The sequence below is a fragment of the Rhamphochromis longiceps genome, linkage group LG12, assembly GCF_057381845.1.
Source record: "Rhamphochromis longiceps isolate RC_006_pf linkage group LG12, R_longiceps_female_GT1.1, whole genome shotgun sequence".
Classification (NCBI taxonomy): Eukaryota; Metazoa; Chordata; class Actinopteri; order Cichliformes; family Cichlidae; genus Rhamphochromis; species Rhamphochromis longiceps.
In genome coordinates, this window is record NC_140568.1 from 16,417,357 (window position 1) to 16,442,337 (window position 24,981).

Genomic DNA, 24,981 nt, shown 5'->3' on the forward strand with positions numbered 1-24,981 from the left:
TTCACTGGATAATAATTTATGAGTCACAAGTTGTCAGTCAGTAAGCAGGAGATTTCACATTCAGAGGCAGCCCAATACAATCCAGATTGTATTGGTTTCACAATATGTGGCAATCTGCAAACACAAACAAATAAATATGCAGAAAAAAATTCGAGGCACAACTTCTTCTGTATTGTTGGAAACCTACTCAGACCTATTGAAATTTAAGTAAGAATATCCATGAGTAAGCTACTTGGAGCATAAGCTTAAATAATGTTTCGGTATCGCTAAGCTTGAGCTTTATTTTGAAACCGGATATTCACAAGTTTTGCGTGCTACTTGATGATTGGTCGGCGGTAGCTGTTTTCTTTGCAAAGGAATGTCGCTGCTATATCTCTGTCGGGATGGAGGTCTGACAGATGTTTTGAGGAAAAGATGCTGGGACTGCACGCTCCTATCTTAATATATACCCGTGAGTATTTGCAGCTGACGTTAACCTGAAAAACTCATCCTGACGTGCTGCCGTGTAGTGTCACTGAGCGCAGAAGTGGCAAAGCTAAGCTAATATTGCCTGGATTGCTAGCTAAAGAGAAGCCAAAGGATAACGTTACCCTTTAGCTGGTGTAACGTTAGGTAACAAGCCGGGCTGCCTCATCTCTTTTTGAAATCCGAATTGACCTTTACATACTCTTTCGAATTTTCTGATTTAAGAATGCTTAAACACATTGCTTGATATATTAAGCAAAGCTCACTGTTCTAGCTGAGCGAGCAGCACAGTCAGCTAATGCTAGCAGGATAACGGTGAAAGGGAAATTCAACCTGAAAACAGAATTAATTCGCAGCCATTGGTAGATAATTGCTCGGCTCTTTGGATTTGAGCTAGTTAATACTTTTTTTTTATTAACTTTTTAATACAAACAGACACGGAGCTTGTACTAATAATGTCAACTGAAGACAAAGCTGATCTTGATAGCGAATAATGTATTTCTTGTAGGGACACTGTGACAGCTCCCATCAGGACACGGAGACGTGTTCTGAAGCTTTCTGTTTTTCAGCTGGTCAAATATTGTTTTAGAGACAGTTTCTAATTCATTGTCATTAAACCTACTGCGAAGAATCATCTGACAACGTCGTCATTATGTCTTGCTTCAGCTTGTGCCTCTCATGTTCTCCCATTACCATTTTGGTAACATAGTCGAGATTACCTCCCCCGACCCGTCAAAGCCAGCCGTTTATCAAATGATTTAACAGTAAAATTTGGACTGTGTGTGAGAGAGAGAGAGAGGGAGAGAGAGAGTGAGTGAGCTTAACCTTCTAATGTGGGGTAAAGTATAGATTGTGATTTACTGTTAAGTTCTGACCAGTCCTGTCTCTGTGGCAGGGATGATTGACAGTAATGAATATTTAGTCAAGTGCAAAATCCTTATGCTTTCTACTAGAGCTGGGCGATATGAGATTTTTTCATATCACGATATGTTTTTTTCATTTCAGGCGATAACGATATCTATCACGATATAAGCCAAATAACTATATTTGTAAGTAGGGCTGGGTATCGTCACTGATTTCTAGAATCGATTCAATTCCGATTCACAAGGTCCCGAATCGATTCGATCCACGATTCGATTTAATTCGATTCGATTCGATTTAAATCTGGGAAATTTTGACAGTCAGAAGTATAATTCAGATCAGAACATTTACATATTTTTGTATCTATAAAAAGGAAGCTGACACTCGCAAGACTTTATCCAAGGTGTGAGCATCACAGCAGATGCCTTTGTGTCAAAGTAGCTGAAGATAAAACACAGAAAAACATGAAGGTTTTCCTGGCCTGGGATTTTATAAAAATATTCTGCAGTACATCAAAAACGAAAGAAAACCATTAATTAATCAACATTACCTCTGACGTTACAGCGGTTTTATTAGACACACGGCTAAGCATTTTGCATTTTGAATAATATTAAAAAGTTTAAATTTGTTCAGTATTGAACAGCAGAAATGAGGTTTTCTTTTCGGAAGAATGTAAAAGGGAAAAAAACAGCGGCCGACAGCGCTGTAAACAACAGTAGACTTGTGTAACAAGCAAGCGAATAATGAAGAAAGCGAAACTGTTCGAGGGGGGGGGGGAGGGAGAGAGAGAGAGCTGCGCATCGCAATGGAAGCAAAACAGAGTGAATTCATGACGATGTTTATGTGAAGCGTTTGGATCTTCTTTTGCTGCTGGTTCGGTCAATATTGTTTGGAGAGAGATCAAACTAACAGCTTTAGAATCAGCGCATAAAGGGCGTGAACACAAAGCGCGGACCCGGATCAGCGAGCTGTCGGCTTTCAGCCCCGACTGTGAGAAAGGCGACATCTAACTGATTCTGATCCGCGGGTCGCGCTGTGTGTTTAAGTCTATGTGCAGAATCCCTGTACCTGCTCTCATTTACTGTTTGGTGGTTCTTGAAATTTTGTGAGATGTCACCAGAGATTCTGGCATTTCGGACAAAATAAATTTATATTAAAAAATCGATTCAGGATTTTAATGAATCGATTTTACGTTATCCAAGCCAGAATCGATTTTAATCGATGAATCGATTATAAAAACCCACCCCTATTTGTAAGATTTAAATGTGCCGTTGCTCACAAGTAAAATGTGAAATAATCAGCAGCTTGTTTTTATTTAAATATTTATTTCCCATAATAAGTTCAACAGGGTAGATGTACTTAAGGAACATGAGACTTTTTCAGATAAATAAAGGCAAATATTGCAAACTACACAAAAGGCAGCCACTAAAGCGTTTAAGTTTCAAAATAGAACAAACAAAACAGACTAAATTGTCAATTCCACTTAGAAACAAAATATTAATTCTAAAAATAAATCTTAGTTTGTTTTACAGAAGAACAGACAAAACTGACTAACTTTTGTCAATATCAAATAAACTGAGAACTAAAAGGAAATTCTCAATCTCTCCTTGTTGTATAGCTTAGCTTTTCAAACACTTTTAACAGTTACTTTAGTCTGACAAAAGCCGAATGACGAATTAGCGCTTCCAGTCAGAGACTGAGGCTACGTCCACGGGTACACGGGTATTTTTGAAAACGGAGATTTTCCGTTTTCGTTTTAAAAAATAATCCCGTCCACACATAAAGGCAGAAATGAAGGAAAACGCTGCTATGAACATGCCAAAGCAGCAGGTGGAGCTAGATTCCTAACCGTGCAGAAATGTTGGCCAATCAGAAGTCTAGAAGCCTCGGTGGGAAAAAGTAAACAAAGCTGCGGCATAGAAGCAGAACCGAGTCGTATGTGTGGAGGGACAGTAACTGTGTGTATATGTAAGCATTTAAACACTGCAGAGAGTAGAATTAATAGTAACAGTATTGTAGAAATTCATTTCACCGAAACAATAACGTGGCGCACAGTGTGACGCATGCACCAGTTTATTGTATTTCCAGACTTGCTTTCGGCACAATTTACAGTGCACGCTACTCTGTTTTTTGTCAGACTTGAAATAGCCGAAATACCTTCACACTACGGAACTTCTATGGCTCTTCCGTTCGACAATCTCTCCGGCATTGGAACCATTATCTGTTTTCTCTTCGGTCACGCTCGGTTGATTTTTCTAGTCGGCACACTCATTTCCTCCATTACGCGCTGGCTCCATTACCCGCTGGCTGCTTCCCAAACAAACACACGGCTTGGCACTTGTGCTGTACGTAACAAGTCACGCGACGTGACGCTGCGGCTGTGATTGGTTCGGCTCTGCGCTACTTAATTTGGATTGGCTGACCTTTTTTTTTTTTTTTTTTTTTGAGGACAAGAGCGGCGAAGTCTATCGCGATAGCTTAATTTCTCTATCGAGTAAAAGTTATATCGCGATACATATCGTTATCGTTCTATCGCCCAGCTCTACTTTCTACCCCGTCATCTTCAGCTGTAATTGAAGCTGTGCTTTAATAAACTAAGCTACTATGACATCACCCCAGATGAGTATCTTTGTGATTGTCTTCCTGGCGTTTTGAAACTGGCAGGAGAGGGATGGATCAAAGTGAAAGTGCAATCTAAAACTATATTTAGAAGTTTCTATGGACGGACAGTTGTTTTAGAACTACTTTTATCTCGTTAACTCTCTAGCTAACAATGCTTGGATCATCCGATTGTTGTGTTTGTGGTGTTCCAAGCGTGTGCGCAACAGTGAAGTTGTCAAAACGTGGTAAAAGGTTTTTCCTCCTGTTTCTTTGTTTTTTAATTTTTAATTTATTGGGCAGTATAAATGTAGATAATGATAGATAACATCATTCATCCATTCTCTTCCGGTCCCCAAAAGGGGACAGAGCCTTTCAGTCTGTTGCACCAAGGCTGTGGAACAGTTTACCACTACAATTACGTTTGCTTGACTCTGTGGATTCTTTTAAAAAACAGTTAAAAACTCTTCTGTTCAAACAAGCCTTTTGTTGATCTACATATTTTATATATATATATATATATTTTTTTTTTTACATTATTTACATTTGATCTTTTACATTGTATATAATGTCTATTGATTTTATTGTTTATTTTAATATTTTAATATTTGTGTACAGCGCTTTGTGATTGCCTGTCTGTGAAAAGCACTTAATAAATAAAGTTTACTTACTTACTTACTTACTTATCCTTATCAGGGTTGCACGGATGCTGGAGCCTATCCCCGTTACCATAGGGTGAGAGGCAGGGTACTCCTGGGACAGGTTGCCAGTCTGTCGCAGGGCTAACATATTGAGACAGACAATCATTTGCACTCACATTGACAACTATGGGCAATTTAGCATTGCCAGTGAACCTTACTCATCTAACTGCATGCGTTTGGACTGTGGAAGGAAGCCGGAGTACCCGGAGAGAACCCCCACAACAGATGGAGGAGTCAAACTCCAGACTTCTTGCTCTGGAAAGCAGCCTTAAAAGTAGTCAGTCAGTCATTTGTTGAGGTTATTTAGCAGGAAAAAAAAAAAGAGTATTGCATCCACAAATATACATTTATTAATGTTTAATTATGTCTTTTAAGTACATTTTATTTATATAGGTTGCATTTAGCTCTTTTAATTTCTCTAACACAAAGCTGGTTATAAGCCAACTTTATCCCAGGCTTGAATGACGGAAAAATTACTCTTTCTTCTGATAAAAAGTTTGATTACATTCTCACATCGTATGAGAGGTTGTTCGATAAGTGTTCAAGGCCAACACTGTTAGATCTGCTTCAAAGAAAGTTTCACTAATTCTGGCTAAGCAGCTTACTTACTCATAGACTTGTGTCGGTCTCCTTTTACTTTCTCGGCTGACTAAAACATATCTGTCTCAGCTAGGGCTGGGTCATATCATACCGTTCACGGTAATACCGGTATAATGTCGGGCAACGATAAGAAAATGAAATATCGCGATAGAATATGGGTAAAACACGCATGTGCAGTGCTTTTGTTTTCATACGCACATGGCGGAAAAAGCATGGCGGCGACAGAGAATGAGAAGGGCAAAAGCTGATTGTTAAATGAAACGGATGAACCAGAATTGGTTTGTAAATATGCTACAACTTCAGTGGTGTGGCACTGGTTTAGCTTTCGTCCGTCAGATACACAACAAAGCATTATTTTTGGTAGAGCATGCTAGCGGGCCGTCGTTATTACCGTGTTTTTTGGAAAATACGGCACACTTAAAATCAATCCTTTGATTTTTCTGAAAATCAACAGTGCCCCTTATAATCCCGTGTGCCTTATGTATGAATTCTGGTTGTGTTTACTGACCTCGAAACGATTTTATGTCATACACGGCACTGGAAAATCTGTCAAATGTTTTAGTACGACTTTGCTAAGCTAGGAACCCGCACCGCTTGATGGATTGTTGGAGCATTACGGCTATCGTAGGTAGGAGCCTCGCGGAGTGCTACGTACTGTGCTTCAACATAATATTACTGTATTATGTGTATAACCTCTTTTTAAGTTTTGTGGATATTATACATGGTTATGCTGAGGATATGTCGGCCAATTTCCACTGGAAATGCCTTTTGGTTAAACAGTCAGCAAGGAATTTGCATTTGCACTGTTAAATTTTTATGTAACTTTAATGCAGATTAAAAAAAAACAGCTGCTTGTTTAAGTGAAAATGCATTGATTTTTTTTTTTTTTTTGCACGAATAAAGTTGTGGAGCTGTAAAGTATTTTGTCTATTTTCAAATGTATATCGTGATAAATATTTTTGGTCATATCACCCTGCTCTAGTCCCAACTACAGTGGCCCATGTAGGACAAATTTGAATTGGGGCAGGTAAGAAAACATATTTTAGTTGAATACAATCTGCTGATGTCATGTCAGTGAGATTTTCCATACTGTACCTTTAATGCACTTCCACATAAACTGTCTTTTGACTGTCGTGGTCTAATGGCGTTCATACTAGCTGTGCTGTTGTTGTTTTCTTGTTATATTGTGTTTATTTTACTGAGAATTAGTTTCCAGCTGTACACAGCAGTTTTTCCAACTTTTTGAATAAATAAAGCATATCTTAATTTTTTTTAAGTTGAATAACTTACAATTCGCATTCATTTATTTTATTTCCACATAAGAGTGACAAACTCGCACAAGAAGCTGGAACTAGTGGATTTGTGGTTTTTCTCATGTTCTAACACTTGAGCATAGTTTGATATAATTTTCATTTTTTGCAAAAAATATCAAGCCTGTCCTTTTCATCACACCTACATGTTAACAGAAGAATTTCATCTAAACAAGAGTCTTTAATCCCCAACCTCTGTCTCTGTGTTTTTCTTTGTTTTTTTTTCCCTTAGATGATGCTCAAAACAACATGGTAGTAAATTCTACTTGTGACAGGCAAAGAAAAACATCTGGTCAACTTTAAAAGAGGCACCGCTAAATTCAGTAAACCACTGAAGTTGGTACGAAGTGATTTGGCATCATATTTGCATCTCAGCATAGATCCTTAACTTCCTTGCTCGTGAAGATACGCTGCTACACTTTTACTTGTGTTGTCATTAAGGAGTCATCAGCCAGAGTTCCTCTCTACTGCAGAGTGAAGCTGGTGAAGCTCAGTCAAGATGTTCTCAGCGCTGAAGAAGCTGGTGGGCTCTGAGCCTGGCCAGCTCAAGGAGAAGAACATTCCTGCTGGTCTGCAGTCCATGAACCAGAGCTTGCAGAGACGCTTTGCCAAAGGGGTCCAGTATAACAGTAAGTAATCCAGCCAGCTAAATACATGTTCTGTCTTAGTTTGTTCAGTTTTATGGCATCTCCATCATGTCTCCTACTCCAGTGAAAATAGTGATTCGTGGAGACAGGAACACTGGAAAGAGTACTTTATGGCATCGACTGCAGGGCAAGAAGTTTGTGGAGGAGTATATACCCACTCAGGAGATCCAAGCTACAAGCATCCATTGGAATTACAAAAGTAAGCCAAGATAGCTGTGACCACATGTGATCATCTCACCAGGGCTGGGTGATATATACATTTAAAATATATATATATATATATATATATATATATATATATATATATATATATTTTAAATCTATCTATATATATATATATATATATATATATCATTACAGTGTTTTAGAATTAGCCATTTAATTTATATCAATGTAGTCCAATGTTGCGTTACCAACTTATACACTTATTCTGCCACTGCACCTTTAGGTGAAGTAGACTGTGTTGTTCATGTACACACAGACTTTTTTCCTAGTTTGGTCGAAGCCTGCTTGAAGGTTGGATAGTTGCTACTCTATAGTACAGTTCTGTAAATGAGTGCATGTTCACAAAAAAACTGGTGTGCACGTGAACATCTGCACAAAGCCTCGTGCTTACTGTCTGATGATGAAATTTACATTACTTCCACCCTCTTCAAGTACACTGAACTACACAAAACTGACTTAATATGGAACTAACTGCAATTCACTTCCTTTGCAATTCACTTCCTGTCCTGACTGACAGCCCAACTACCTTTAATTAGGACCAATAAAATTAGATGTCTGCTTTAATAAAAGTGTCTGTGACACATCACATGTTGTTTTTGTTAAATATACATACATGCATACATGCATACATATTAGTGAATCAGCCAAAAGGAGCTTTTAAATACTGAGAGGATTCTTTTGGTTCATGTCACCCAGCCCTGCTTGTCACCACTGCTTTAGTTATGTTTCTGTTTTGGTTTGACATCTGCTGTTTGTGCCTCATAATTTATTCCAGTGGCACCATATCAAGGTAAAAAGAAAAAATTTAGCTGTAGTTTGAGCTAACTGATTGTTAGAGGAGACGTCCTGTATTTGTGTCAGTGCTTCCATACTAGTGAGAAAACACTACACTACTTAGCGCGAGTAGATCCACATTAGTCATTTAACAGTCAATAGATTTGAACTCTTCTCTCTGTAGTCTCAGAACATGAATAATGAATGTGTCCTCTGTGCTTGCCTCAGCTACTGATGATGTGGTGAAGGTAGAGGTGTGGGACGTGGTGGACAAAGGTGAGTGTTGACACACATGCCAGTCAAATTTCCTCTGAGGCTGACCTCTTGCATTATATCAACACATCCAATAGAGATGCTTGTTGCTTGTCTGTTCTGTCCTCAGTGTTGATGTTGTCTTTTTTTTGGGGCACCTCTCTTACACTCATCTCAGGCCAAAAATATCCTCTTCCTGAAGGTGTAGGTGAGCGCTGCTACAGTATGTAGATACTAAACTCTTGTGTGCTGTGGGTTTGCCCTGCCTATCCCCACTCTTATCTGAATGTCAATATTGTCAGAGTATGGCTCAGGGTTGCTGCCTAGCTATGTCTCAGAGTTTGGCTGTTTTGTTTGAGGGTTTTCTTTCCTTTTTATTGTTTTGTTTATTTGTTTTTTGTTTTTTGCTACTGCTGCACCCAGTTGGAGCGTGAGCATCTGCAGCGTGTATTTAAAGGGCACTGTGTGATCAAAGTAGGCTGCGAGATGCTTTTCTGTTAGAAAAGCAGTTGTGCTGCTGCTCTGCTTGCTCTATACCTTTATACTAACTTAAAGCAAAAACCAAACTGTAGATCAGGATTTCACTGTGTGTCAGCTTGTCTGATATTACCATTTGTGACCAATTGTTCTTTCAGGCAAAGGAAAAAGGCGCGGTGACAATTTGAAACTGGAGAATGAGCCCCAAGAGGTGACTATCACATGGCTGTCATGTGTTTTGGAAGAAAGGCTCACTTCTAGTATGTGGGTTGCAGATTTTAATCAGAGAAAGATGTCTTATAAGGAGGAAATTGTAAAGGGGGAAAAAAGGAAAAGAAGCATATGATCTCAGCAGAATATTTTCCTCCAATTGTTCTTAAATATTAATTTGTTTGTGTTATAGTCAGATGAGGTGGCCCTGGATGCAGAATTCCTGGATGTGTACAAGAACTGCAATGGAGTGATCATGATGTTTGACATCACCAAGCAGTGGTAAGAGAGCTTTGTGTGTGTTGTTGTCTCATCAGGCAAGTCTATTTCTTTAATATGCATGAGCAGATAAAGTTTCATTGTGTCTGTCTGTGGCTATGAAGCTTCCACTGCTGGATTGTGTTCAGCTCTAGATGCACAATCCTTAAAATACATTCCACTATTGCTATTTTGGGCATCCCAAGGGAGAATTTTTTTTTTATGTATATATTAGCATGGCAAATGATATAACTGTAGGTTTTTCAGTGGGGTTTCATGTAAAGTAGGATCTGGTGTATCTTATGTCTCTGTGCTGTAGAGCTCTTTTGTTATTCAGCCACAATTAAAAACACATGAGTGAGCCTCACTGTTGTTCTAGGTGCTACAGTGACTAAGCACAGTAAATGATAGGTATGCTTAAGTGTAGCAAAAATTATAATCACGTTTACTTTGGTTAATGCTGTAGTCTAATCTCCATTATTAAATACTGTTTTTCATCATGCATTTAATCATCTTTAACAAGGGGATTTACTCACATTTCAAATATAATTCAAATTCAGATGTAAAGGAAATAAGTAAACTGTTTTAGGTGAAGGTGGCCGTTGGGGACAAAGGGTCCTCTGGAAGAGGCTTAGGCTCAGACTAACTTTCTGACTGTAAAGCCAGTCTTGGTTGGGCAAGACTAGCTAGCTGTCTAGGATCCATATTAGTGTTCCTGTCATGGTGTGACTCCCCAAGCGGTTGCAGCAGATGGCCGCTCCTCCCTGAGTCTGGTTCTGCCGGAGGTTTCTTCCTGTTAAGAGGGAGTTTTTCCTTCCCACTGTCACCAAAGTGCTTGCTCATAGGGGATCATTTGATTGATGGGTTTTTCTCTTTATGTATTATTGCAGGGTGTACCTTACACTACTAAGCGCCTTGAGGCAACTGTTGTTGTGGTTTGCCACTGTATAAATAAAATTGAACAGAAAATATGCCCTTGCAGGTGTATAATTTTCACAGACACCTCTGTGGGTAGGTCATTATTTTCTGGCTGTCATTAAATTACACAAAAATCAAAAAATGTGTCTATGTTTTAAAACATTTATACATTACTGTTTTGAGTCCCTGCTTAATTCTCTACATTTTAAAGCCAAATACTGAACTTCAGGGTTACCAGTCATAAAAACAGGAAAGCACAAGTATTTTAGAAAACTGTGTACCGTCATTTGTAAGCAGAGTTGGGGAAGCGATATTTGAAGAATAGTCAGTTTCCAGTGAATATTGATACTCCCAGATAAATGTTGTGATCCTATCAATTGCAGGACTTTTAATTACATCCTGAGGGAGCTGCCCAAAGTACCCACCCATGTGCCGGTGTGTGTGTTGGGAAACTACAGGGACATGGGCGAGCATCGTGTCATCCTCCCTGATGATATAAGGGACCTAATTGCTGGATTGAACAGGTAGATATAGATAATAATTGAATGTATACAGTTGAAATAAAAAGTGTGATAATAATAAAAGTTGTTTTCTCTGTAAAAAGTAAATCTTGTTACCTGATATAGCTGTGGAAAATGTTTTCAAATTTGAACATTTCAATGAGCATCGCATTTGCTCAATACTCTGGGATAAGCTACACAGACCTTTTTTGTGTCTACACTCTGAGCTTTTAATAAAGCCATAATGTCATCAAACCTTGCACACACATAGAAGTAAAAAAGTTTTAAAATCTTATTTTTAAGCCAAAAGTTCACCAACGTTTGTCCGTGTACCTCTGTATTTATACAGGGACTGTTTTGTTTTTCCACAACAACTGCATGAGCAAATTACCAGGATGGTGCCAAGTTGCAGGACCTGCTTATAGGGACTCAGAATACTGCACCATATATCACTGTGTTCAGTCACAGATAGCAAAAATACAGGAAACAGTACCAGGAATAAACAGGAAGTGTTGGAAGAAAACAGAACCGGGAACAATATAATTCTCTAAGGACTTTAATTTTTGGTTTTAACTTTAAAAAAAATTACATAATCAACAACTAGATTAGTGTTCTTTCACTGTGTCTGTGTCTGCAGCCACAAACCAGACATCCAGGGAACTGAGGGCTCAGTGACACAACCAAAACAGGAAGAAGCTTTTTTTTTTTGGTTAATTTTGTTTTCTTACCCAGATTTGAGCTTACACCTCACCAGAGGGACTGGCTCTGCAAAACTTAAAACCCCAGTAGTAGATAACAGGTATCACAACAGTGGCCATCAACTTTCTCTAGTGGGCTGTCTGCTTCAGGCTCAATGCACAGTTGTGTAAAAATGGTAATTTTGTGGGTCATCCGACTCTTCTTCCCCACAAAATGATCCCTATGAGTGCCACCACTCCAATCAGAGACGTAAGGTACAGCTTAGCATCTTGCACATTTAAAACATATTTGCACAAAACATGCTGCAAGTAAAATAATCTGTGAAAACATGGTACTTCCCGGGGATTTTAAACCGAAACTCCTGCTACCTGCCAGTGTGGAAGTGCCTTAAACCTGAATTCTCTCTAACAGAAAAGATGTCTGATTCTATAAAAGTCTCTGGAAAAACAATTTTCAGCTCCCTTGATCTTTGACTTCAGGAAACTTTCCTTCCTAGATTTTATTCTTAATAAATACAATATGATTGTTTTGTAAATGATGGTTCGCCAAAGTCAAAAGGGAGGATAAAACTGTATGTGCTCATAATACAAAATGTTTTCATTTACAGTTTGTTATCCATTGAGCACATCAATGTGGCATTAGTTTCAAAAAGCTGAGATGGTCACAACAAAAACGCTAAACTTGTAGCGTTAAAACAGAATATCACTAACCAATGAGGGACTTGAAGATTGTTACCTACAATTTTTATATAGACTCTGCAGTGAAAACAGCGGTAGAAACTACGCTGAACAGTAGACCGTGGATAGAAGATAACTCGCATAATAGTGTTCAAAAGTGATGATGATGATGGATTGGATTTATATAGCGCTTTTCAAGGCACCCAAAGCGCTTTACAATGCCACTATTCATTCACTCTCGCATTCACAAACACTGGTGGAGGCAAGCTACGGTTGTAGCCACAGCTACCCTGGGGAACGTGACTTATATTTATTTGGCTGGTTGGTAACTAACCAGTATAATACAAATGGATATTTTACCACTGAAAGCTGTCTAGTGTCAAAGGGAAGGTGTTATCCACTGTCAGTTTAACAACTTAACAAGCTGATGATGTGTCTGATGTTTTTGTGCCCTTGAGGTGGTAAATGCAGCTACACCTCTTTCCGTTTTTTTTTTTTTTTTGTTTGTTTGTTTTTTTTATTAAATAACACTTGGACATCAATGAGGCATGTAAATATAGGGTATATATTCAGAAACTTGAGTTTACTACTAATGCTTTCCTTTTACAGACCTATGGGATCATCTTACATCCACTATGCCGAGTCCTCTATGAAGAATGGCTTTGGCTTGAAATATCTGCACAAGTTTTTCAACATCCCGTTCCTACAGCTGCAGGTTATTGTTTTGTTTTATGTGCTGAATATTTGATTTATTTTTATTTATAATATCAGGTTTTCAAACGCTATAATTTTTTATTATGATTTATTTATTGTAATGGAAGACAAAGCACACCTATTTCATCTCAGCACGTGCCCAGGTAATCATGCCATGTGTTTGTGTGCAGAGGGAGACCCTCCTGAGGCAGCTGGAGACCAACCAGTTGGACATGGATGCGACACTGGAGGAGCTCTGTGTCCAGCAGGAGACTGAAGATCAGAACTATGAGATGTATGCTCATCTTTATTCTCTCTGACAGCCTGTGCACTGCTGTTACTGAGCCACTAGAGGGACTAGATCAAAAGCTTTATTTCCCAAAATTCTCCCCCACTCTATGTAAAATATGTGTCCTCACTTTTTATGCATTAGGTGCTCTCATGTCCACTGCTGGGCTTAAACTAGTGAGCTGGGTGCACACTACTACCTCCATCTTCTAGCAGTTGAATTTAACAGATTTGTAAAATGAACTACACATCTGTGTACATTTCCTTCTACTGGGTTTTCCTTACTCTAGTTTCTAAACTGTATTGATGGCCTCAGATGTTATTCAAAGTCTCTTAAAAGTCCTGTTGTGATATCTGCAGTTTCCTGGAGAACTTGGAGTCTCGCAGTAAGGGCTATGGTTCCCCTGGTCCAGCCAACGGTCAGAGTCCCTCATCAGGCTCTCAGTCCCCCATTGTCCCTCCCAGTGGGGCCTCCACCGGCAGCTCCAGTCCCAGCACTCCACAGCCACCAATCCCTTCCCAGCCACTCCCACAGTCACCATCTGTGTCCACAACCTCTCCTCCGCCTCCCACAGCAGCAGCAGCTGGCGGGGCAGCTTCACCTGCTGCTGAGGTAAAATCATTGGCCCAGTCACCCGAACACCTTCAGTCACCAGCTGCAGGAGCGTCGGGCCCACAGAAACGCAGCTTCATCTCCCGATGGTTTGGCTCATCCCCAGCCACCGAGGCTTCTGCCTCAGCACCAGGTCAGTCCTACACAGCACTCGCACAGCAGAGTGCTCCATGTAGTCTCTACACCAGCCATCTGTGACAATATTTCTGTCTATTCACAGCCATTAGCACATTCGTCCACGTAGCATTACAGTCCAACACTGCAATTTTGCACTCAGGTTAAGTGGACCAACACTCTCAATTATAAATGAATTCAATAACAGTAAATCATGAGTAGCAACCAGAGGTTTGATCCCAGGACATACACACCATGACATGACCATGCACTGCTGCTGGTTGAAGCAAATTGTGGCCATGACAAACCTGCATATGAATCACTCAGTGGCTTATGTAGACACAGAGGAACTGCAGGCGTATATAGAGATGCTCATTTTTGGATGCTGTTTACAGGTCAAAAAAATTAATCAGTTTAAATCTGCAGGGTACTGCTGCAAGCCCCTCTCATCAGCAAATGTAAGGGCGGAGTGACTTTTCCATGGACAGGAAGAGAACAGCTGGCAGCACAACGTGGGAAGCTTGCATGCAAAGATCAGTCTGTCCATTTACAGCTTCTGCTCCACCTCAGCTGGAGTCCCTCTTCTTGAGGGGTTAAAATAAAAAAACGTGATTAATATTTATATTTCAGGATGAAGTATTTTTGAAAGATTCCATCATTTAAAGTGGAAAAAAATATTACTTTATAATATTTTTGCAGGAGTTTTTGCAAAGCTGCCACTTTTTTGTCCTTAGGGCATTGAGTGTGACAGTTTCTTGTTTTTGTTGCAAAGAGAGGTGACTATGACACTGCAAAAAAAAAATAATAATAATGAACACCAATGTTTCTGCCAATCAGTCTCATTTTAGGGCCTATTGAAAATAATCAAATATTCCTTGAAATGTATTTCATGGAAATTGTTGTTCTTCTTTGGGGTTTTTTTTTTTGTTTTTGTTTTTTTGATAAAAATCAGTGGAGCTATATAAACATACTGGCCTTCAAATCATTAAAATCCATTAAATATTATTAATATTGGATATTAAAAGTTCAGACCAAAGTAGTTGACTGAGTCATTTAAAGTGGAACAAATATTACTATATAATATTTTTACAGCACTTTTTGAGAAGCTCCACTGTTTTGTCTTTAGAAAGAGTCAAAGACGAGAAGAGTGAGGATTTTAAAGAATCATCTAAGGGTTAAGAAAGCTGTTCAGTCACATCCGTCAAATCTTGATAAACTAGAATGTAGTAAGCTAATGAACACATTCAATGGAGATTGTTATATCAGTTACTGAATAAAGAGTTCACTTTGAGTTTTCTTTGTCCTCCGGGCACTGAGAGTATCCAGACCAGCTTTAGAATATATTTGTTGACCGTAACTGAAACTGCCAGGTCCATAGTAAGTAGTCACAAGGTTTGAGACTTGGGAGTTGAGAAATGCGGAGCATTTAAAAGGATCAAAAGACTGGCTGGTGTTGGAATGTCATGTGATTTCAGTCTTTCCCTGCAGTTTCTGTATAATTAGCTAAAAGCAAACACACAGTGGTTCTGCTTTGGAGCTTTTGAACTTTAAAGCGTAGATTTTTGTTCTGAGTCATTTTGCTCTCAGTCAAAAATTTTCTCAATGTTTTCCTCAGAGGAGCCTCCTGTACCAGTGTGTCCTGCTAAGGTGCAGAGTGTGGATGATTTTGTGCCAGATGAGAGACTGGACAAGAGTTTCTTGGAGGACAGCCTGCCCTCCAAGACCAAGGTGCCCCGACCTGCAGCAGCTCCCACTGTGGACAGTGACAGGTGAAAATTTTCACAAATACTTCTGACTTGGCCTGTTTTTACTTTTAGAAAATACTCTTTGTCAATGTTTTACATTTTACCTTCTTTATTCAACATTTAGAAGAGGTTGAATTAAATTTTTAAATGTTTTACTACATTGTTAGTCACTAAGTGTCTGCTTTCGGTCACCTCTTCAAGCCTCTTTGAACCAACTTTTCGTGTTCTTGCTTCAACCCAGTGATGGTGAGGATAGAGGAAACCCCATGGTGTCCAGTTTCCAGGATGAGCTTGACCCTGATGATACTGAGCCAAGCCTTTCCAACTCTAAGGCCCTCCCCCCCATTAAAGATATCACTCTGAGCAGTGACGAGGAGGAGGGAATACCAACAGCGCTTGTAATCTCACAGGATCAAGACCTGGAAAGTAAACCTGAGCTCAAAGCGTAAGTCAAGAAATTTCATTAGTGACACAAGTGATATACTGCTCAAAAAATTAAAGAAACACTTTTTAATCTGAGTTTAGCATTAAGTCAGTGAAACCTCGGGGATATTGATCTTATCAGTTAAGTAGCACAGGAGGTTGTTAATCAGTTCACTTAACAAGAGGTGACCTAGAAGGGCAACAATGCGACAACAAAGCAGGAATAGTTTTACAGGTGGAGGCCACTGGTATTTTCTGCCTCCTGATCTTTTCTGACTGTTTTTCTCTAGTTGTATGCATTTAATTAGGGCCAGTGTCACTACTGGTAGCATGAGGTTATATCAGGACCCCGCATAGGTTGCACTGGTAGTCCAACTCCTGCGGAATGGCACATCAATACGCACACTTGCAATAAGGTTTGCTGTGCCTCCCAGCATAGTTTCAGGAACATAGCGGAGAATACAGGAGACAGGCAGTTACTCTGTGAGAGCTGGACAGAGTCACAAAAGGTCCTTCACCCATCGGCAGGTCTAGTATTTGCTCTTTTGTCCCAGAAGGAACAGGGTGAGCTCTGCCAGAGCTACAAAATGACCTCCAGCAGGCCACTGATGTCAGTGTCTCTGAACAAATCATCAGAAACAGACTTCATGAGGGTGGCCTGAGGGCTCAACATCCTTTAGTAGGGTCCTGTGTTCACTGCCCAACACCATGTAGCTCGATTGGCATTTGCCATAGAATACCAGAATTGGCACCACTAGCACCCTGTGCTTTTCAGAGACAAGAGCAGGTTCACCCTGAGCACATGTGACAGATGTGAAACAGTCTGAAGAAGCCATGGAGAACGTTATTCTGTCTGTAACATCGTTAAACTTGACTGGTTTGGTAGTGTCAGAGAGGGACATATCAATGGAGGGACACACAGACCGCTATAGGGCTAGCCAGCAGCACCCTGAGTGACGCTAGGTATCACGTTGAAATTCCCGGGCCCACTGTCAGACCCTACACTGGTGCAATGGGTCCTGAGACATCAGCTGTCATCTCATTAGGAGCATGCACCGACGTTGTCACACATACATACAAGCACATACAAACATACAGCCATACAAACCACTGAGTACCATTTTTGCAATGAAATTTTGACAAAATGGATTATCCTGCTGCATCACTTCTTCACTTTGAGTTTTGAGGTGTCACTGTAGGTTGATGTGTAAACGATGTGGCATCCCTAACGCATGACCCAGTACATATCAGTGTAGATATGCAGCCTATCTCCCCCCCCCTTTCCCCCATTGTGATCTGATATGTTTTTTGTTTTGTTTTTTTACGTGTTCCTTGAATCAGGCCTATAATCACAAAACCAAAGGTGACATCTAAAGCTCCGGATCCCCAGGGCCAAACCACACCACCCATCTCCCTCACTTTAACTCCCGCAGTAGAGCAGCCAGCCCGACACCAAGGCAAGAAGAAGGGAAGCACGCCCAAAGTGGAGGACTCTGACACAGACCCTGAGGCTCCTGTGGCTCAGCAAATGCTCTCGTTTGTGATGGATGACCCTGACTTTGACTCTGAAGCATCAGACACACCTAAAATTGCAAAGGTAAACAAAGATACTTCCACTATGAGGCCAGTTCAGGTCACAGATCTGGAAAGCAAAATCTGCAACAGAAATTAAATAGATGAAAAGTCAATTAAAACTTTTCTGTTCTGCTTCTTTAATGAATATACATTTGCATCCCTTTTGAATGCAGGATACATTTCCAGTCAGGGATGAGCTTCTGTCTGACCTCTCTGATGATGACATGCAGTTAGCCAAGGTGCCAGAACCCCTAAAACCCACTGTGATCACCTTCAAACCCAAGGACGACACTGACCTGTTTGGTCTCGGGATCCAAGAAGAGCCTCCTGCAGCCAAGGAAAGCAGCGAGGATCAGGAAGGCAAGTCCTTAAATACTTGTCGATGTAACTCCACATTTGATTAGCTGATGAGCAGGCAGATTAGGTCAACAGAACCCTTTAGATTCAATTGATATTGCACAGTGACTTCAAGGTGCTTGATATTGTTATGTAAAGACCCCACAATAACAGAGAGAAAACCCCAACAGTCAGACAAAAGATGCATCATGGAAGAGACCCAGAGTTTAATATTAACTAATTGTTAAATGCAGAGAGGTGTGTAAGCACATACTGAGGGAGAAAGGTAACTGAAGAAGAAATACTTAATGCATCATGGGAATCCCCCAGCAGCCTACACCTATTGCAGTATAACTAAAGGAGGATTCAGGGTACATGCTTTAGCAAAAAGGAAAGTTTTAAGTTTAATCTTAAAAGTAGAGATAGTGTCTGTCTCTCAAATCCAAACTGGAAGCTGGTTTCATAGAAGAGGGGCCTGAAAACCGAGGGCTCTGCCTCCCAATTCTACTTTTAAATACTCTAGGAACAACAACTAACCCAGCTGTCTGAGAGCAAAGTGCTCTGATGGGGTGGCCTAATTATGCGAAACGTTGTACGTGATGAGAAGGATTTTAAAATTTCATTCTGGATTTAAGGGAGCCAATCAAAAGAAGCCAGTATGGGAGAAATATGCTCTTTCTAGTTCCTGTCAGTACTCTTGCTTCAGCATTTTGGATCAACCGAAGGATTTTCAGGGAGTTTTTAGGACATCCTGATAATGAATAATTACAATAATCCAGCCTAGAAGTAATAAATGCATGAACTAGTTTTTCAGAGTCACTCTGAGACAGCAGGTTTTTTAATTTTACAAAGTAAGACAGCCTCACGTATTTATTTAATATGTATATTGAAGGAAATATCTTGGTCAAAAACAACTCCATTACTCAGTGTTAACTGAGACCAGGGTAATGCCATCCAGAGTATTGGTCTAGACACCATATTCTAAGATTTTTAGGGCTGATTACAGTAACGTCAATTTTATCTCAATTTAGAAGCAAGGATGTAATTGTTTCATGTTATTAAGTGGTTAAAACAATTGTCCTTTTTTGAAATGGTCTGTTCTGCTGGTTTTGTTAAGAAACTGAACTTTAACATAAAACGTATTTAAAATGACTCCATCAGATGTTCACCACTTGTGAGAGTGCTGTATGCATGTGCTCCTCTTTCAGAGAAAGAAAGCAAGCACTCCTCCAAGGAAAAGAAGAAAAAGAAGAAGAAGAGCAAAGAGGTAAACTTTTTGTTGATATTACATACTGTAAGGACTTTGTGTCTAAAGAAGAGAAATAAAACAGTTTTTCTCATTGACCATCGAGTGTATAGTATCTACCGGTATTAGAAATTGAATGCCTGGTACTGAGCTGTGGTGACGGTCGGTGAGCAAGAGGATAGTTTGGAGACATTGCTGCTACAAAGGTGTATGTAAAATGTTAAATGATTATTTGTAAAGATTTGAATGAAAATTCAAAGACATAATGAGTGGACATTCTTATCTAACACACTCACCAGTGAGGGGTCAGACGCTTCAGACTTCAAACTTGATTTAAGTCTTTAACTGCAAGTCTGCAAACCGCAGAGTTTTTTTTTTCCTTTATTAAAAGGATTCTGTTGTTTTGCTATGAACGTGAACAGAAATAGAAAAGTTCAGCTTTTTATGTCGTGAACAGCCTCTGAGGTTCTGCCGGCGAGTCCTACAGTAAACTGTGTGCCGTCACTTACAGGAGGATGAAAAGAGCAAGAAGAAACACAAACACAAGAAAAGGGAAAAGGATGAAGCTGCAGTGCCCGATGAGAAGGAGAAAAAGAAAAAAAAATCCAGGACCAAGAAAACCGAAGTGGATGAGCTGGAGGACTTTCTGGGCGGTGGGGCAGCATCAATCAAAAGAGATGATGGCGATTATGAAGAGCTATAAGAGCTCCTGCAGAAGGGTGCCAGGGCACAGGGTTGTTGGTGGTTTGTATGTGCATAAAGCAGCATATCCAAGCCATACACTGTATACAAGGCTAACAGCACCCAGGTAAAATAAGCCAGGACTCTGCTATGTTTGACCTGTATATTACGTTTGTTACGTTTGTTTTTCCCATCTGCGCCTGTGCTGTCACTTCCGTTCCAACCACTAAGAACAGGCTGGGACACCCACATGTACTGTAGTGAGTGGTAACAGAAATACGATGATCAAGGTGGCCGCAGCTCAGCTCTTTGTACTCTGACGCATTTAAATATGTTGGAATAAGGTTTTATTTGACATCATCCACTCCACGAACCAGCTGCTGTAAATAAAGCTTAACCATTTAGTCTGAATGTTGGTGTGGTTGGTGTAATAACTGAGAGCATGCTCAGAGTGAGAAGTGACTTCTTAAAGAATCCATTGTGTTCTTTCTCTTTGTTTCTTGAGCTTAATGGTTAATGGTAATTTTAGTCTTGTGTCTAAATATGAACACTGGAGGAGAATTTAGATGATTTAAGAAGGCCTTCCTGTTTTTTCACACTCCTAAAGTTCATCATCCTTGCAAAGTTGGCTGAATCTGAAACTGGATATTTTTCTTTCTCATGGCCTTCTGTGTTTAACTCAACATTAGGCTCTTTGTGCTTGTGTTATTATTAAATTATTATTATTAAGCAAGATCATCTCAGTGGGATCTGTTTGGTAGGTTTCTGGTGCCGTCTTGCTTCCAGATTTTTCTTCTGTGAGAGTAAGAACAGCAGCGACTGTTTTCTGGAGCTTCCTTTAACAGCGGCTTTAGCTCCTTCTCCCTGAACAGCAGGAGTAAGTTGATGGTTATTTTGAAAGCAGGACACCTTCTAATCTGTGTTCTTAGCTGTATGTATTTTAGAAGCAGCTGTTAACAAAGGCCTTCAATAAGCAAATCTCTCAATTCAGCAGCCATCTTGAATCGGATCTGGGGGCTTATTTAAAAACCGCTTTGAGACTGGGGAGAGAGCCGCGACTCTGCTACTACTCACGCCTACAGCATAGCAAAGGAAGCTGTTACTAACCTCTACTGTGTGCATGTGTCAGTGCAACAACATGATTGGCTAAAGTGTTTCTCATTTCAACTGTTGACTGGCTCTTTAGACTTGTAAATCTTGTACACAGTGTACATCTTCTCCTTAGTGATCTCATACGGACAGAAGGTCAAGCAGGGCCAGAGCTGTGGCTATTTTTTTTTGGACATGATATCGGACAAAGAGTAGAAAAAATGTCTGAAATGGAGCATTTAAAGCAGTCTGAAGCCTCACTGCCACTTCTGCATACTGATTTGAAACATCCCACTAACTGGAAACATCCAGAAAAGTATTTGCAAGTGACTGATGTTATCAAGACATCACCACCAAACAGGAACGCAAAGTTTCCGCAGGGTTAAATCTCAATACATTTGAATTACATACGAATCTGCTTTGAGGCGTCCATGACCCTCACAGTCCATGTTTTTTGTTTTTTTGTTTTTTTTTTTTTTGTTTTTTTTTTCCCCACATAAAAGCTATGTGTGATTCCAGTGCTAAATTCTCTTCCTGTTTTCCGATTGCCTTAACGGAGGTTTACTACAAGGGAATGATGTGCAGCTGTCCTCGTGAACCATTTCAAGTGTTCTTACTGTAATCTGTTGGCTAGCTCGGTCAGGTTAAGAATGTTGTCCTAGCCTTTTGTTATAGGTGGATCTGTATCATCTTTAAATTCTGTTTAAAAGATTGCAGTGACTTGGTTGTTTGCTTTGGTGTCACTCTCAGTGGAGTTTTGTTAACATTCCCAGGACTTTTACTTTATTTATTGCTTCCATTTTGTTGTTTTCTTTGCATGTTTTGTGCCCAGACTTTGCTAAAAACTCATGCAGGTTTTTTTGTTTGTTTGCTTGTTTTAGTTGTTGTTTTCTTTCGAGTTACATCTGTTGATATTTGTCATCCATTTCCTGTTATCCATCATGCTGTGGTTTACTGCCAGAGCTTCTTAAGAAACTCTGCGATGGTATGAACTGCTCCACCTTTGTTTATTTCAGCTGCTCTTGATGGACTCGTGATGACATGCATCGTCTCCCAATACTGAAATTTTTCAAAGAAGTGAAGCTTCCAAGATACATCGCATGTATTCTTTTGACAGCTTTAATATGGTTTTCCATCACATATACACACAGTTTACAAAAAGGTAATTGTGTTATTCCAAAGTTGAAACTATGCAGCATTGATCCTGAATACTGTATGCTCTTCTTTTTATTGTCTCTCGTCATGTGATTGAGGATAAATGCTGACACCACAGTTTCAAGCAAAGCATGAGACTTAAAATGTACAGCAAGAAAAGAATGTAAAAAGTGTAAAAATAAAAAGATATATTTGAAGAGCTTTGTTCCAAAATGAAATGTACAGCATGTGGGAATAATGTCATCTCCATGAAATAAATACAGCTTCATTAGGGGGTTGTTGTGACTAAAGTAATAAGATTTCTGAATGAATGATGTGCTCTTTAAAATACTGGGTTTTTTTTTTGTTTGTTTGTTTGTTTGTTTTTTCCTCCTAATGGTTGTACAGCATTTTGGAATGAAACCCTTCATTTGTCACCCCATGACATGGTCCATCTTTACACTATGTGTGAGTTTGCTTATGTTTGGTTTGTCCAATAAATGCAAACTTATTTCTTCATAAAAAAGATGTGTGTGTCTCGTCATATGAACATATTGAAGCCCCTTGAAGCAATTGCTGTTGTGATTTGGAACTATGTAAATAAAAAGACCGAATGTTCAATTCAATTCAGAGAGGAGCCTACAAAGCTTTTCCCCTCCCCCACCTCGGCGCCTCAGACCATATCACTGTCATGCTAATGCCTGCTTACAGACCGCTCGTTAAAACCACCAAACCGGTTCGTAAGCGGATACAAGTGTGGCCAGAAGGGTCTTCGGAGGCTTTACAGGACTGCTTTAACACCACAGACTGGAACATGTTTAAGCAGGCTGCCACCTATAACAACACCACTGACCTCTAGGAGTACGCAGAGACTGTTACTGCCTACATCAACAAGTGTATTGAGGATGTAACAGTCACGAAAACCATAACTGTCCGGGCAAATCAAAAACCATGGATGACAGGAGAGGTCTACAGGCTGCTGAAAGCTCGGAATGTTGCCTTCAGAGATGGTGACGAGGCGAGCCTGAGGACAGCTAGGGCCAACCTTTCCCGTGGCATCAGAGAGGCTAAGAGACAGTACTCCAGGAAAATATCTCATCACTTCAAAGACAGCAGAGACTCACGGAGCCTGTGGCGGGGCATTCAGACCATCACAGATTACAAGCCCCCACCACAGACCTGTGATAGCACTATCCCCCTGCTGAACGAGCTGAATACTTTCTTTGCTCGCTTTGAAGTCCAAAACAGCACCACTGCACAGAAGACCCCACCCCCTCCTGGTGACCAGGTGATGACTCTGTCCCCGGACAGCGTGAGGAGATCCCTCAGCAGGATCAATGCACGTAAAGCTCCGGGTCCTGACAACATTCCTGGTCGTGTACTGAGAGACTGTGCAGTGGAACTCACTGATGTCTTCACAGACATCTTCAACATATCACTCATCCAGGCTGTCGTCCCCACATGTTTTAAAGCCACCACAATCATTCCAGTTCCAAAAAAGTCATCTCCCTCCTGCTTTAATGACTACCGTCCTGTTGCACTTACTCCCATCCTGATGAAGTGCTTCGAACGACTAGTCATGAAACACATCAAGACTGTCCTGCCCCCCTCCCTGGATCCCTTCCAGTTTGCGTATCGGCTCAACCGATGATGCCATCTCCACTGCACTCCACTCAGCACTCACACACCTGGACAAAAATGACTCATATGTTCGAATGCTGTTCATAGATTTCAGTTCAGCATTCAACACTATAATCCCCCAACAGCTCACTCAAAAACTGGTCCAGCTGGGGCTCAACACCTCACTGTGCAACTGGCTGTTGGATTTCCTCACCGGAAGACCTCAAGCAGTACGGGTCGGCAGTAATACATCCAGCACCATCATTTTAAACACGGGGGCCCCGCAGGGATGTGTGCTGAGCCCCCTCCTCTTCACTCTGCTGACCCATGACTGCACTCCATCATACAGCTCCAACCTCTTCATCAAGTTTGTGGACGACACAACGGTGGTGGGTCTCATTAGCAACAGGGATGAGACCGACTACAGAAGTGAGGTGAGACGCCTGGCCACGTGGTGTGTTGACAACAATCTCTCTCTGAATGTGGAGAAGACGAAGGAGATTGTTGTGGACTTCAGGAGAATGCACACCCAACATGCTCCTCTGACCATTGACGGAGCGTCTGTGGAGAGAGTGAGCAGCACCAAGTTCTTGGGTGTGCACATCACAGAGGATCTCTCCTGGACGTACAACACCACAGTACTGGCCAAGAAATCACAGCAGCGTCTCTTCTTTCTCCGCAAACTAAGAAGAGCAGGAGCACCAGCCCATGTACACTTTCTACAGAGGCACCATCGAGAGCATCCTGTCAAGCTGCATCACTGTGTGGTTTGGAGCCTGCAATGCGTCCTGTCATAGAACCCTCCAACGCATAGTGAGAGCTGCAGAGAGGATCATTGGTGTCTCTCTCCCCTCCCTCCAGGACATTTACAGCACCCGTCTCACTAAAAAAGCCCTTTGCATAGCGGCTGATCCCACGCACCCAATGCAAAGCTTCTTCAAGCTGCTGCCGTCAGGGAGGAGACTGCGGAGTCTCCAGGCCAGGACCAGCAGACTGAAGGACAGCTTCATCCATCAGGCTGTCAGGAAGCTTAACTCCCTCCCGATTCTGCCCCCTCTCCCCTCTTCTCCTCCATGGTCTCACTGAACTCTGTCACACACACACACACACACACACACACTCTCTCTGACTCACTCACTGGCCTGCACCAGTTACGAGTCACTTTGTGGAGCATTGGACTGCCATTACCTCATAAGACTTTGTTGTTATACTATCTCTTACCGTATATTACTAAATCTCCATTTGCACTATT

At 40.7% G+C, this 24,981-nt stretch overlaps 1 protein-coding gene across 4 annotated transcripts; it reads left to right on the top strand.

The window, feature by feature from the left end:
- Positions 1-311: 311 nt before the first annotated feature.
- rabl6b (RAB, member RAS oncogene family-like 6b) lies at positions 312-20,297 on the top strand. Of its 4 annotated transcripts, none has more exons than XM_085424938.1 (18): positions 312-451; positions 6,768-6,875; positions 6,977-7,164; positions 7,247-7,381; positions 8,410-8,457; positions 8,612-8,641; positions 9,069-9,121; positions 9,314-9,402; positions 10,680-10,820; positions 12,782-12,887; positions 13,057-13,160; positions 13,514-13,899; positions 15,496-15,649; positions 15,867-16,070; positions 17,390-17,645; positions 17,797-17,983; positions 19,168-19,226; positions 19,717-20,297. In XM_085424938.1, the coding sequence occupies exons 3-18, from the start codon at positions 7,035-7,037 to the stop codon at positions 19,906-19,908; spliced, it is 2,274 nt and encodes a 757-aa protein (XP_085281064.1). In that variant the 5' UTR covers positions 312-451; positions 6,768-6,875; positions 6,977-7,034; the 3' UTR covers positions 19,909-20,297. The 4 variants fall into 4 exon arrangements, with proteins under 4 accessions (XP_085281064.1, XP_085281065.1, XP_085281068.1 ...); XM_085424939.1 differs by having other exon boundaries at positions 7,009-7,164; XM_085424942.1 differs by lacking the exon at positions 8,612-8,641.
- The last annotated feature ends 4,684 nt before the right edge of the window (positions 20,298-24,981 follow it).

What these genes read in the sequence shown, in the direction of transcription:
- rabl6b (XM_085424938.1), top strand. Translation starts at nt 7,035, where the DNA reads ATGTTCTCAGCGCTGAAGAAGCTGGTGGGCTCTGAGCCTGGCCAGCTC. An exon ending in TGGAGAATGAGCCCCAAGAG is followed by an intron (nt 9,122 to 9,313) that starts GTGACTATCACA and finishes TTTGTGTTATAG; the next exon opens with TCAGATGAGGTGGCCCTGGA. An exon ending in AGTAAACCTGAGCTCAAAGC is followed by an intron (nt 16,071 to 17,389) that starts GTAAGTCAAGAA and finishes TCCTTGAATCAG; the next exon opens with GCCTATAATCACAAAACCAA.